General features: G+C 55.0%; 1 protein-coding gene across 16 annotated transcripts in view; it reads right to left on the bottom strand.

Moving 5' to 3' along the window:
• The window catches only part of Rasa4b (RAS p21 protein activator 4B), a 38,037-nt gene extending 25,392 nt beyond the window's left edge, over nt 1–12,645 (bottom strand). For 15 of the 16 annotated variants that reach the window (XR_007589487.1, XR_007589489.1, XR_007589490.1 and 12 more), the window contains exons 1-8: nt 12,452–12,645; nt 7,204–7,260; nt 5,714–5,827; nt 5,258–5,319; nt 3,870–3,999; nt 2,175–2,256; nt 1,291–1,422; nt 38–129 (exon numbers count right to left, since the gene is read on the bottom strand). Coding sequence is in view for 9 of the 16 variants with exons in the window: in XM_050127848.1 (XP_049983805.1) it covers nt 38–129; nt 1,291–1,422; nt 2,175–2,256; nt 3,870–3,999; nt 5,258–5,319; nt 5,714–5,827; nt 7,204–7,260; nt 12,452–12,516 (734 nt within the window). In the remaining 7 variants the exon portion in view is untranslated. Of the gene's footprint in view, nt 1–37; nt 130–1,290; nt 1,423–2,174; nt 2,257–3,869; nt 4,008–5,257; nt 5,320–5,713; nt 5,828–7,203; nt 7,261–12,451 lie in introns of those variants that run through there. The other variant, XM_050127851.1, reaches the window with a different exon arrangement.
• Nucleotides 12,646–13,371: the final 726 nt, after the last annotated feature.

Genomic DNA, 13,371 nt, shown 5'->3' with positions numbered 1-13,371 from the left:
TATCAGCACACACCCCAAGGCCCAGGGTGGCACTTACCCGCCTCGTTGGCTTTTGGACTGATCAGGTTGAAGCCGGAACCAGCCCTCTTCCTGCCGGGCTGAATGCAGTCTCTGGACATTGACAACCACCTGGGAAATGGGTAGATCAGGGCTGGGACACTTAGGTCACCTCCTAGCCAAGTGCTGATCTTTTATCTTTTCTTTTTCTGAAGCTGGGGATAGAACCCAGGGCCTCACAGATGTTAGGCAGATGCTCTACTACTGAGCCACACCCCAGCCCCTCACTGGGGGATTCTAGGCAGGAGATCTACCACTGAACCACACCATCAGCTAACAATAACTATTGTGGTAACTATTCTTGGTTGTCAACTTGACTACATCTGGAATTAACAAAGACCCTGAAAGAAGAGGGTACATCTGTGAAGGATTTCTGCTTCCGTTGAAGTAGGAAGATCTACTTTTATTTTTCAAGACAAGGTTTCTCTGTGTAGCCCTGGCTGTCCTAGAACTTTGCGGACCAGGCTGGTCTTGAACTCAGAGATCTTCCTGCCTCTTCCTCCCCAGTGCTGGAATTGCAGATATGAGCCACCAAGCCTGGCTTGTTGTTTCATGTTCTGAGTTAGCATCCCACTATGTGCCCAGGGTGGCTTCAATTTTTTTTTTTTTTGGTTTTTCGAGACAGGGTTTTTCTGTGGTTTTAGAGCCTGTCCTGGAACTAGCTCTTGTAGACCAGGCTGGTCTCGAACTCACAGAGATCCGCCTGCCTCTGCCTCCCGAGTGCTGGGATTAAAGGCGTGTGCCACCACCGCCCGGCTGGGTGGCTTGGCTTCAAATTTACAACAATCCTCCTGCGTCAGAATCCCAAGTGCTAGGAACACTACCATGCCTGGATTACTTTTTGTTTTGAGACAGGGTCTGGATGAGTTGTCCAGGCTGGCTTTGAATTCACTCTGTGGCCCAGGTGGACCTTGAAATGAAGATCTTGCCTCAGCCCCCCCCCCCAAAATATCTGGGACAGCAGGCTTGCATTATTGGGACCTGGCTTCCAGTATTGTTCTCCTAGCACGGAGGGGTGCCTTGAAAGGGTCCAGAATACCAGAGCTGCCAGATGGGAGGAATCCCAAGCTTACTACCTGAGAAAGCCGGTGGCATGGCCTGAAGGGATACCAGATGCTGCAGGTGGGGGGTGTGACCTGGGCAGGTGGGGGGTGTGACCTGGGCAGGTGGGGGGTGTGACCTGGGCAGGTGGGGGCTGTACCCTGGGCAGGTGGGGGCGGGGCTGGTGCTTACTTTGCCTAGAAAGTCATTCCGGCTAACAAGGTCCCAGTCCCAGGCCTCCACGGACAGTGCTTCTGCGGTTTCCTCCTCCAGCTCAAATTCAAATGTCTCGTTCCAGCGTGGGTAGCAGGATTTCTTCACCACCTGCTCCGAAAGGAATAGTACAGTGGTTCAGTTCGCAGGGCTACCCAGGGCCAGAGCACGGTAGCCCTACCCCACACAGCTCCCCTGGCTCTTAGCGCTTCCAGACCCAACCAGGAGGGGTGGAGAAAGCCCGTCCCTCAGCTACTTAGGAGGCAAGAAGACTGAAAGGTCAAGGCCAGCCTGGGCTACAAAGGGAGTTCAAGGCCAGCCTGAGCAACTTAGTGAGACTCTTCCTCCAAAAATAAAAACAAATGCCTTAAACCTATGAGTAAAGAAAACAGCAATTCTAGGTGCGCTCTAGTCCTCACTGCTAATGTGAGATGAACTGTTGAGCGGGTAAAGTCTGCCGCTAAGGCAATCCACCTACAAATCACTAAATATAAGAAAAAGGGCTGGGGTGTGGCTCAGTGGTAGAGCCTCTGCCTAGAATCCCCAGTGAGGGGCTGGGGTGTGGCTCAGTGGTAGAGCCCTTGCTTAGCATGTGAGTCTAGGATTCAATCCCCTATACCGAAGAACTACTTCATAAGACATCACACACTCCACCATGGGGGAAACTGAGGTCCAGAGTGGACATGGGACTTGTCCAAGGCCACACAATAAAGCAGACTGCACGGAGCCCAGCTCTGGATAGGCTTCCCCGGGCTGCCACCTTCATGATGATGTTCACAGAGCTAAGAAAATCTAGACTGGGAAACCGTTCCAGAGTTTCCATGTTCCCCACTCCACCCCAGTCGGTCCCCCAGCTTCCTCACCGAGGTCTCCTGGGTCTGGCCATTGTAGTGCACTCGGACGAAAGGGTCAGAGGCGCCATTCCTGTCTTTGGGGGCTAGATCCCTGGGGGTGAGATGGGACGGGGATTACTGCTCCTGGGGTTTGTCTGCAGGTGAACACAGCAGGCTGGGAAGGCTTGGCCCATCCAGGCCTGCATGCTGACTGGATGGCAACTCGCCCCTCCCCCACCAGTCACGCATCGCCCCCTTTGCCCTCCTGACTGAATAACTGCAAAGATGCCACTGTGCCTGACTGTGGGCAGCAGATGAGGGGTCAAGAACACCTGGGAACTGTCAGACATAATGCTTCTGTCTCAGCACGCAGGAAGCTAAGGCAGAGGATCTCGAGTTTGAGGCTAGCCTGAACGACACACTCAGTCTGAGATACATAGGAAGACACTCTCTCAAAAAGTGTGTGTGGTGGTGGTGGTGGGGGCAATAGTGTCCTCCCTACCTGACTCTGAGAGGAGGCTATTGTGGCTGCAGTCCCTGGAGCAGAGGACAGAGAGGTGACTCACGGAGGGAGGAACACGTTTCTGTGTTAACCATCCTTTTTATTTGGGGGGGGGTCTTTTTGAGACAGGGTTTCTCTGTGTAGCCCTGGCTGTCCTTGATCTAGCTCTGTAGACCAGGCTGGCCTCTAACTCACAGAGATCCACCTGCCTCTGCCTCCCAGGTGTTGGGATTAAAGGCCACCACCACCCCACATATGTTACCCATCCTGACGAGTAGAGATGCATGCTTAAGTGATGGTCCCAAGGTCCTGAGGTTGGATGTTTAGAACACATTGCCCTAGGCAGCTTTGTGCCACAAGGGCTGAGGATGGAGGCAGGTGGGAGCCGGGATGGAGTGGGAAGAACATGGACCCATTCCTCATGGCTCCAGCCTCAGGGCAGAAAATAGAGCTGGGGGCAGCCACCAGATATCCAAAGTGTCAACCATGAAATGCATGTCCCTCCAGGTACCAAGGAGACCACTTCCTCCCCATGGGCTAACAGCCTCAGGGTAAGGGGCATATTTAATTTTTTGTTTATTTTGTTTTGTTTTTGTGGAACTGACCGGCCAGACGCTGCTCACTGACCCCAGGGGTAAACTGGAGGGGCTGTGCTGTCCACCCACACACTCAGCCTGGACATGTCATTCCCTTTGCTCCTATAAGAGAATGTGAACACACACACACACACACACACACACACACACACACACACACACAGGCACTCATACACAGAGGCGGGGCCAGGGACGACTGGACAGGGAGGAGGAAACTGGAGCCAGAAGGGAAGGCGCCTCTCCTGGAGTGTCTGTGAGTCACAGCCAGGCCCAGACAGGAGTGGGGACAGAGGTTAAAAATACCCTAGGGCTGGGGGTTAAACCTGTCATAGGTGACTCAGGCCCACAGAGTCATTCAAGCCATTGTCCCACCCCCACACCCTGTCTGGACATATTAACAATTTTTCCCTTTTACCCATGTGAGAGACCATAAACACACACACACACACTCACACATGTGAACACACACTCACATGCACACATGTGAACACACACACAGGGTAAGTATATACTGGCACTGGATAAGGAAGCCCAGACCTAGCACTGGGACACTGGTGTCTGAGCACACAAGGGTGCACACTACCCCTGCAGGCCAATCCCCACATCCCCTCCCTCAGTCCATCTCACCTGGCCTCAAGCACTGAGCAGCGCAACCGGCTGGCATGGGTCCCCGGCACCACCTCCAGGCGCAGGTGGATCTCGCCCTGCACCTCCTCATTCCGGTCCACCTCCATCAGGTGGGTCCAGCCACTGAATCCTGCGGGGCTTCACATCAGCCAAGGATGGGGCCCACCCCCCACTCCCTTCAGCCCACCTGCTACCCAGAGCTCCTCTATTACACCTTGAAGTTCTCTAGATATTCCCAGTGACAGATGGGGAAACTGAGGCCCAGGCACATGGCAGGAGTTGGAAGTGCGGAGATATTTAGTTGCATGTATTGTGTGGGGCTGTGCTTTTCTGAGCATGCAGGGGCCAGAGCTGGATGTTGGGTATCTCTTGCTATCTTATATTGTGAGACCGAGTCAACCTGAAGCTCCCCACCCCCATTTCAGCTAGGCTGGTTGGTCAGTGAACTCTAGGGTCCACCTATCCCTGACAACACTGGAGTTACAGGCACAAGCAGCCATGCCTGGTTTTTCCTTGCGTCCTGGGACAACAAGAGCTCTCCATCATGAAGTTAACTCCTCATTCCCTGCTCTCTCCTTATAAAGAAGGCTCTCATGTAGCCCAGGTTGGCCTCACTGCCACTATGTATCTGAGGATGACCTCACGCTCCCAATCCTCCTGCCTCCACCTCCCCAACGCCAGGATTACAGGCACGTACCCTGTAATATTGAGGTTGGAATTTAAGTCAGAGGTCGGGGTTCTAGGTCCGGGTTCTAGACCTTCATTATCGTTCTGTGCTTTGATTGCATGCGCCTGACTCTGACTGGTTGTGGAACTACTGACTCTATCCTCAGCTTTCCCTCCTTAAAACACGAGAACAGTGGCTCCCTCCATCCTGTAGTGATGATCCACAGGCCAGATGTGGGTGCTAAGGGAGCCACCAGCAAGGAAATGCACCAGGAACACCTGGTCAGCTGGGGCTGCAGCAGGAGAGGCCACCAGCCTGGCCAGGCCAGGAGGCTCCATGAGTCAGCAGAGCCTGCCACCCCCTCATCCCCACCCCCAGCCTCACAGACAGGAACAGGTGCGTGCCCTGGGAAGCCATGAGACAGTCAGAGGCTCGGCTGGCAGAGCCCAGAGGACCCACGAGCTCTTGGGCTCAACCACCTGAAAAGCCCAGAGAGGCCAAGACCTGTCTGAGGTTCCACAGTGAGACCTGGGCAGGGCTGAGACTTCAAAAAACAGTGTGTATTCTGGAAGTAAGCCAAGCGGCCCTGAATCTGGACCGGCATCAGGCCAGTCCCCTTGGGTCTGGGACTCAGGTGTGGGGAATGGATGGAAAAGAGGAGCTACGTTGAGTGGTGGGCGTCAGGTACTAAATAGACCTCTGGGGAGATGGGACATCTTACCCTTTGGGTGAGAGGCTAGCATATCCCTCGTGAGGCAGACCTTCCCAATAACATCGTCCCGGCTGGGGGTGGAAAGAGAGAGTCAGAGCTGAACTATGGAACGAATTTCCCTGGAGCCCAGCAAACTCAGCCCTCCAAGCCCAGCCCCCACCCTCCAGGAAGCCATCAACTGCAGGACAGCACAATAGGGCAGATCGCAGGACGCTTGTGCAGGCTGTGGACACTCTCACGGTGATCTAAAACACACCAAACTCGTGCCCCCTGGGTACCCACTTCATAGCTCACGTCACAATGCGCATGCACACGTGTGTGCAGCTAGTTCATACGCAAGCTCAGCCCCTCCTCCTCCCAGGCCCTCTGGACACCCTCACCAGTGCAGCGCACAATAGGATGCAAAGAGGCCAGCAGTCAGCAATGGTCACATCCTGGTCCAGCTGCAGAGCAGGGCAAACTTACCTGAGAGCATCCTCATCCATGACATAGAAGGCCACCGCGTGGAACGTGGGAGGCAAATGAACTTGATACTCCTCACCCCAGAAGGGGCACAGGGTCTTCCACACAGTGGCTGTCCTACAGGAGAACGCCCCTCAACATCTGGCCATGCCACCCCTACCTCCTTTGTATCTGGTACCCGGTAATCACATTGGTTGAGCACATGTTTCCTTCCCATCTTTCAGTCTTTGCTGCTGGCTTCCTGTCCACCCTGGATAGGGGATGAGCTATTACTGTAATTCGGGGACATGGATCTCACAGTTGACGGTAGCCAGTCTCGAGTAGTAGGGCAGAGGCAGAGCAGCGCCCCCCACCAGAACAGGGCTGTCAATCAACTCATGGGATTCAACAGAACACATGGTTTCATGGGAGCTGAAGTCACCAGAGGACCAGATGGAAGCTCAGGAGGCTGCTCCGCCCCAACTACTTCTCAGGAAGGTCATGAGGATGCCGTACAGTCTGCTTCTCTGTCTGTGTGGGGCAGAACCACCATAGCCCTCTCCCTGTGTACTGCCCATGGTTTAAAGAAGGCCTGAATTTAGGCTTAGCTTGCAATTGGTACGAGGTGTCAGTAATGGCTGCACCGGTTCAGGTGTGCATGGCAACCCAGTAGCTCTGGGCATGAACTTTAGAGGATGGGGTCCAGGTGGTGGATGGGCTAGAACAGCAAACTCCATGGAGTTGGAGTTGGCCAGATAGCGCATTGGGTTGAAAGAGCTTGCTGCCCAGCCTGAGAGCCTGGGACCCACATGGTGGAAAGAGAGAACAGAATCCTGCAAATTGCTCTCTGACCTTCGCCTACAAACTGGGGTGCACTTCCCCCATCCCTAAATAAATAAACAATAAAATAAATAAATAATAAAATGAATGACAATACATTTTAAAAACACATCAGGGACTGGTGGAGAGGGCACACCCAGAGGAAGCGGCCCTTCCGGGTTGAAGAACGGATTTATTGGGAATGATCTCTGTGAGAGAATCTCTCAGAGGGAGAGCGGCACCAAGACTGAGCAGAACAAAGTTCTGGGGTAAGCCAGACTTGACTTCCAGTCTGGGTTTGTCAGTTCCTTCGGTGTGAGGCCCTGGGCACGTTACCTGGTCTGAGCCTTACTTTCGCCACCTGCCCATTGTAATGAATTCCAAGGGCTGATAAAGGGTTAGCCGGGAGACTGGTGGAGACAGTGTTCTAACTGCTCATCACCGGTCTCTCTGGTGAAGATGGAACCAGGCAGGTGACAATTGCTTGCCCGCAGGGCAGGAGATAAGGATAGCTTCTGGCTGAGTTTGCTGTAACTCCAAAGTTACAGGTCGGGTCTTTCTCAGCTTGGAGCAGAGACAGTACCGGAGCCCCAGAGAGATGAGGGACTCCTAGCCTTCATCCATATCCTCCAGGAGGAGCAGGTGGCTGGATGATGGTCAGTCAGCCCTGGATTCAGGAAGGGAGCAACAGGTACCTGATGATGGGTTCATTGTCCACCTTCACGATGCAGTAGGGGTCGCTGCTGCCCGTGCTGCAAGACAGAAGGGCAAGGGACGGGGTTGGCTGGCAGCCAGATGACACCAGGCTGGGTGAGATCCGAGAGGAGGGGAGGGGGACTAAGGCGGGAACGTTGCCTGGGGGCGGGGCTAGGGACACTGACGGGGTGGGGCCTAGGGCGGAAAATTTGCTGGAGGCGGGACTTAGGAGCGGGGCTGAAACAAGTTCTAGAGGAGCCCGGCGGGGGCGAAAAGGCAAGGTGCTGGGGACGGAGCACTGGGATGGATCCTTGCCGGAGGGCTTGGGGGAACGGCGGCCGAGAGGTCTGGAGGAGAGGCCGAGGGGACAAGCCTGATGAATGAGGAACTACTACGGAGGTGGTGCTGTGGGCGGGGCTTTTGCGAAAATCCAGGACCTGGGCGGGGCTTGTGGGGAAGTAAGCGAAGGGGCTGGGGAAACCATCTAAACCCGGGCCAAGGAGGGAAGCTTTCCGCGGGTGGGGCTGGTGGGAGGCCTGCTGGGGCGGGACTTGTAGGAAACTTTCTAGGGGCGGGGCTTAGGCAGCTTTAGCTCTGGAAATTTCGGGGAAGGGGGACGGGAGGGGGAAGAAGACAGGCAGTGCCGTCCATCTGCCTGAGAAGGCATCCCGAGAAGACAGTGGAGACTTGGGCACCGTCTCCAGGCTGCAGCCCAGAGGCTTTCAGAACACGAGCCCCTGGGAGGGGGATGAAGAGGGCTTCCGAGTCCACGGTGTGTGTGTGTGGGGGGGGGCACCACTCACTGCTCCTTCCCCACCCCTCGGCTTGGTGCCAAAACAGTCGTAGCAACAAAGGCCAGGCATCTCCCAGCACCTCTAGCCTCCACACCGAAGGCTGTCCCTGCATGTTTCCCTTTGAGTCTTTCCCCTGTTGACAGCCTGCTCCTGTAAAAACCCTCTCCTGCCTCGGAGACAGAGGCCCTTTGGGATCCTGCAGGCTCCAGCTCTTGCTACTCTTCGATTTTCTGCACCCCAGGCCGGGCAGGAGCGCACCTCCCCAGTAGTACCTGCCTCCCTTTAGAAGCTAGTGTGGGCGAGAATCTTTTGTTGCTCATCACAGGACTTGGCCCAAGACAGGGGCCAAGTGTTTGCTGAGTGAATGAGTAAATGAATGATCCCGAGAAAGGAGGGCTGGAGAAGGCAAGTCCAGGATTTTCCATATATTTATACTGTGGAGCTCATGAGGTTGTGAGGGTAGCAGGTAAACAGACAGTGCCTGTTTGTCCTTCATAAAAAGGAAGTGGATTTATGTGATACAAGCTAGGGGAATCCCATTTTCTACTTCCCAATTCTTTATTTTATTTATTTATTTTTAGACACTGGGGATGGACTCAGGCCCCCCTGAATGTTAGGCAAGAGTCCTAAGGCCCAGCCACATTTTCTCGACTGTCAGTGGAAGAGTCTCATCAAGTACTGGTGATGCTTAGCCACGCCCTCAGCCCCTCACTGGGGGATTCTAATCTACATTCCCAACCCCTTAGTCCCAACTGTCTACAGGGGCCCTTGAGGCAGGGAATACCACTGAGGCCCAAAGGACACCCCCCCCCAAAAAAAAAAAACAACAACAAAACAAAACAGGAAACATCTGCCCAGGCTGTTTGGTTTCTGGAAAGCGGGAAGTGTAACATCAGCTCACGGGGTTGCTTCCCCGGCTTCTCTGAGACAGCAAGGCTGGTGAGTACAAGGTCACAGATGTCGTGGAGCTTCAGTGGTGGTCCCTGTGACTACACAAGTCCTCTCTCCTCCAGTGAGTCTGCCCTCCAGCATCCTAATTTGCATCGCACCAGCTCAAAGCTGTGAGGTCTCGCCAGGTGGTGACACATGCCTCTAATCCCAACAGAGGCAGGCGGATCTCTGAGTTTGAGAACAGCCTGGTCTACAAAGTGAGTTCCAGGACAGCCAAGGCTACTCAGAGAAACCCTGTCTCAAAAAAAAAAAAAAAAAAAAATTCCAGGCCTCAGACAATCGGGCCCTAAGTGTACTCCAGGAACAGAGCCTCAATGATCACTCAATGATCAGTGCCCTAGCTGTCCTGGAACTAGCTCTTGTAGACCAGGCTGGCCTCGAACTCACAGAGATCCGCCTGCCTCTGCCTCCCGAGTGCTGGGATTAAAGGCATGAGCCACCATTGCCCAGCTAAAAAGATTTTTTTTTTAAGTTGTGTGTGTGCGCACACACGTGTCTGTTTGGGCATGTGCACATGTGAGTACAAGTGCCAAAGGAATTCAGAAGAGGATGCTGGGCCCCTGGAGCTGGAGTTACACACCCCACAAAGGTGCGGGGTACTGAACGTGGGTCCTTTGCAAAAGCAGTAAGTATTCTAAACCAAGGAGCCGTTTCGAGCCTCTGGGCTGTCTTTCTGCTTTTTTTTGAGACTGCTTCTCACTCTGTAACCCAGCCTAAGCTCGGGCTTTTGATCCTCCTGCCTCAGCCTCCGGAGCACTCGGGTAACAGGCATGTGCCACAGGACCCAGCTTCTTTCTGGGCTGTGGCCCAGCAGAGGGTCCCCTCTGCCCTGCTAGCGCTTCCTAGCTCACGGGTTCCTTGGAGCGAGACCCTTCCTTAGCTTGTGCTACAGACCCAGTGCGGCCTTGCAGAATGGATGAGTGAGTCCCGGAATGAATGACGGCGTTTATAGGCGGGACCAATGGCAGGCAAAAGCGCGGAGGCAGGAGCATGACCAGGTGGGAGAATGCACCAGAGGGGTGGGAGGAGGCAGTGTCAAGAGCAGACGGATATCCACGGTAAAGAGCGGTGCCCAACAGCAGTCACCGGAGAGCTCCTGGCACCTGTGCCCTAACAATGCTCCCCACCCTAGCGAGACCTGTGGAAGTGGGCTCTGTCTTCTTCCACACCATTCCTTCCTCAAGCTAGTGGCCACTGGCCCAGTCTGGCGACTTGTGGGCCTCTATATTTAGGGCCTTGGCAGTTTCTAGACTGTGGAAGAGGAAGGAGAGGGCAAACCCCGAAATAGCCGTAGGCTTGTCCCCAGGGCCACAGGGTGTAGGAGCCAGTGGGGCACAGCTTTTTGCCCAGCCTACCCAGGTACCCAGGGATGGAAGATAGTAGGGAGAGGGTGGAGAGGCAGAAGCAGAACACGTCGCACAATGGCAGCTGAAGAAGAAGAAATATAAAGGAATGGCAGGTGTGGGGACACCCTCATATAATGTCATATACCCTGGGAGACAGAGGGAGGATGGTGAGCTTGAGACAGCCGGAGACACAGGGTGAGGAATATATCCCTATGGTACAGGAGCTCAGCCACATGAGTCACGGCCTCTGCCCTCACACTTGTCAGGGACTGGCAACCTCTGGAGGCTTCTACTCGGTGACCAGAATGTCTAAGAGCAACAACTGGATCCAAGAACCCTTCCCAAAGGCTCTAGGGAAAGCCTGGAGAAAGTTTGAGAAAGGTGTTGTAGGATGAATAGGAGTTTTCGGGGGGGGGGTTCTAAAACAGAATGTCAGAGGGTCTCCAATATTTAAAAGCAGAACTGATCAAGAGAAAGGTCCAGATGTGGGGGCTGGCATTTATGAACTGGCTCAAGAGGCAGTTTCCAGGTCAGGGCTGAGCACGCAGCCAGCCACCAGGTGCAAGGAGAGGAACGGTGATCAGGGGTGTCTGGAGAAGCAGTCTGGGAAGCAGGGCCTGGAAAGAGATTCCAGACCAGGACTGGGTGGCCCCTCTCCTGGGGGTGGAGACCTAGTTCCAGAGTCCCAGAGCGGTGGGGCCCAGGTAGGCACAGCCCAAGAGCTTCTGGAGTCAGACAGCAGAGCAAGCAGCTGGCAGAGCCGAGAAGGGGAGGAGGTGACAGACGGAAGGGGCTGCTCCTCCCAGCCACCACCAGCCAGAGGAAGCCAAGATGACCTGGTTTACCAGTGCCCAAGAAAGGGAGGGGGTCAGGGAGTGGGGGGGGGACTGGGAGGGCCTGGGGAGCTGTGGGGGATGGAACCCTTCGTCGAAGCTCATCCAGCCCCACCCTAGAAACCTAATTCCCACTGGCGCCCCTCCTCTCTCCACGCACGGAAACCCACCTTGAGAAGGCCCGCCCTCCTCCCTCCTCATTGCCATGGCAACTGCTGAGCTGGACTCTTCAGGCCCAGGGGGCCTTGAACTGGAAACTGCTCCTGGCGCTGAGAGTGCCGGGAGGGGAGGGCCGCCCGCCGGAGAGAGATGCCCTCCCGCCTCCGCTGCTTCTGGCTTCTCCGTTCTCTGCAGCCAGGAACCCACCGGGGACCCGGAGCAGACTTTGAACCCTAGGTCTCTGCCCCACCTCTTTCTTTAGTTTTACGATTTCCACTTCTCCCCGACACTAGGATTTCAGACACTCGGCTAACAGAAAAGGAAACCGAGGCTTTGCAAAAAAGGAACGGTCTAAGGCAGCACATAAAAAAGCTACGAAGCACATTCGAGGAGTCCCGCGGTTGATCTCGGGAGCCTACGGGAAACAGTGTGATAAAGGGGTGCCTGCAAGCTTCCCAAATCTGGCCAGGGATTAGAAGAAGCTTTATTAAATATAGCAATGCAGGTTAGGAGCCTTAGATTCAAGACTTTGTTTTGACACCTTCAGCTAGCATTGCATGTCTGTGGGCCTCGCTTTTCTATTCTGTAAAATGGACCGAAGAGAAATGCCTTGCAGGGAGCGATTAAAGGGAGGGCTCTCGCAAAGTTCAGGGAGACTAAATCCTCCCTCTTTGCATCACTCCTGGCCCCCTGACTGACTCCCCACTTTCCCCCTGCCCAAATGAACAGCAAGCAAGTCTGGCGGACAACTCGGGGTTATTATGGGCTCAGGAAGTACCGGGAAAGAACACTGATTGTTAAGGGGCATTCCGCTCCTTCCAGCCACACCCTGGGCAGTTCTCACTGCGAGGCCACCCCAGCGCCAGCCTCAGTCCTTTAAAACCCCTGCCCCTTTGAACCCCAATTTACTGCCTCTCCCAGATCGAGAAACTCCCTCCCCTACCTCCTGCCTTCCAGCTATTGCCTCCCCCTCCATCCCAGTCAAGGTACCCACAGTTAATCTCACTGTCCCCATTTTCCTAGCCAATCCCCCTTCGTGACTGCACACGCCACACCTTCTCCGCTGCTCTCTTTGTGGGGAGGCCCTAAGGACCCCCGCAAAGGTCAAGTGTATAAAAGGGGATTTCAGCAAAGTTGGGGTAGCCACCCCTATCCGCTACTCACATGTCCTTAGCAGGCAGATTTTTCCCTTCAACGATTCGGATGGACAACGAGCTGCGCCTGGCCATCGCGGGTCGGCGACGTGGAGGCCTGGCGGGGAGGGATCCGGACGCCTGGGTCCCCTCCCGGGGGCAGCGCGAGTGGCGCGGCTGGTGCCAGGACAGGGAGGGGAGCCCTGGGGCGGAGGGATCGCCTGCACTCCATTCACCCCTCCCCGTCCCTCGTGCGAGGGCGGGAAGATACTGCATGGAAGGACCAATCAGCGGGCTGTCTGCACACAATGGGCGTGGCCTCTGAGGCCCGCGTCCCTCGTTGGTCGCCTGGAGCGAGGAGGGGCGGGGTCTGAGAGGAGCACCTCCTCCTCCACCACCTGAATCTCTGGTGGGGCGCGATCCCCAAGCAAGGGCTGACTCTAGCCGAGAGACCTGAGTGTGTGTTCCGGAAAATGCTATTTGTGGGAACGTGCCAAAGGGAGGCAGGCGTATGCCCACCAGATCGGGATCGCCCCGGCCACCCGAGTCTGCACGGGATGCACAGTGCAGTTGCAAATCCATGAATGAATGCGCGCTGGGAGGAACTTAGTTGGCAAGGCAGAGTTTTTAACAGGCCAGGAAAAATGTGGCGAAGACCCGGGCAGCCAGAAGCTTGGGAACATCAAGTCTGGAAAATAGGGTTGTTCTGGGGGGGCGTTTTTGTGTTGTGTTTTCGTGTATGTGTAGGTGTGCAGCTGCACATACATGTGTGCGTGTAGAGGCCAGAGGTCAACCTCCGAGATCATTCCTCAAGATCCGTCCACCGTTAAAATAATTTGTTTCACATTGGTTGATTAATTGTGGGGTTGTGACTTGCGTGCCGTGACCCCAAGTGGAGATCAGAGGACAATCCACGGGAATCTGTTCTACCCTTCCACCTTACGGGTCTCA

This window comes from Alexandromys fortis, unplaced genomic scaffold, assembly GCF_014885135.2.
Source record: "Alexandromys fortis isolate MF-2015 unplaced genomic scaffold, M_Fortis_MF-2015_v1.1 scaffold_291, whole genome shotgun sequence".
NCBI classification, from domain to species: Eukaryota; Metazoa; Chordata; class Mammalia; order Rodentia; family Cricetidae; genus Alexandromys; species Alexandromys fortis.
Note: the sequence above shows the minus strand (reverse complement) of the source record. Positions and strands in the feature narration are given on the sequence as shown.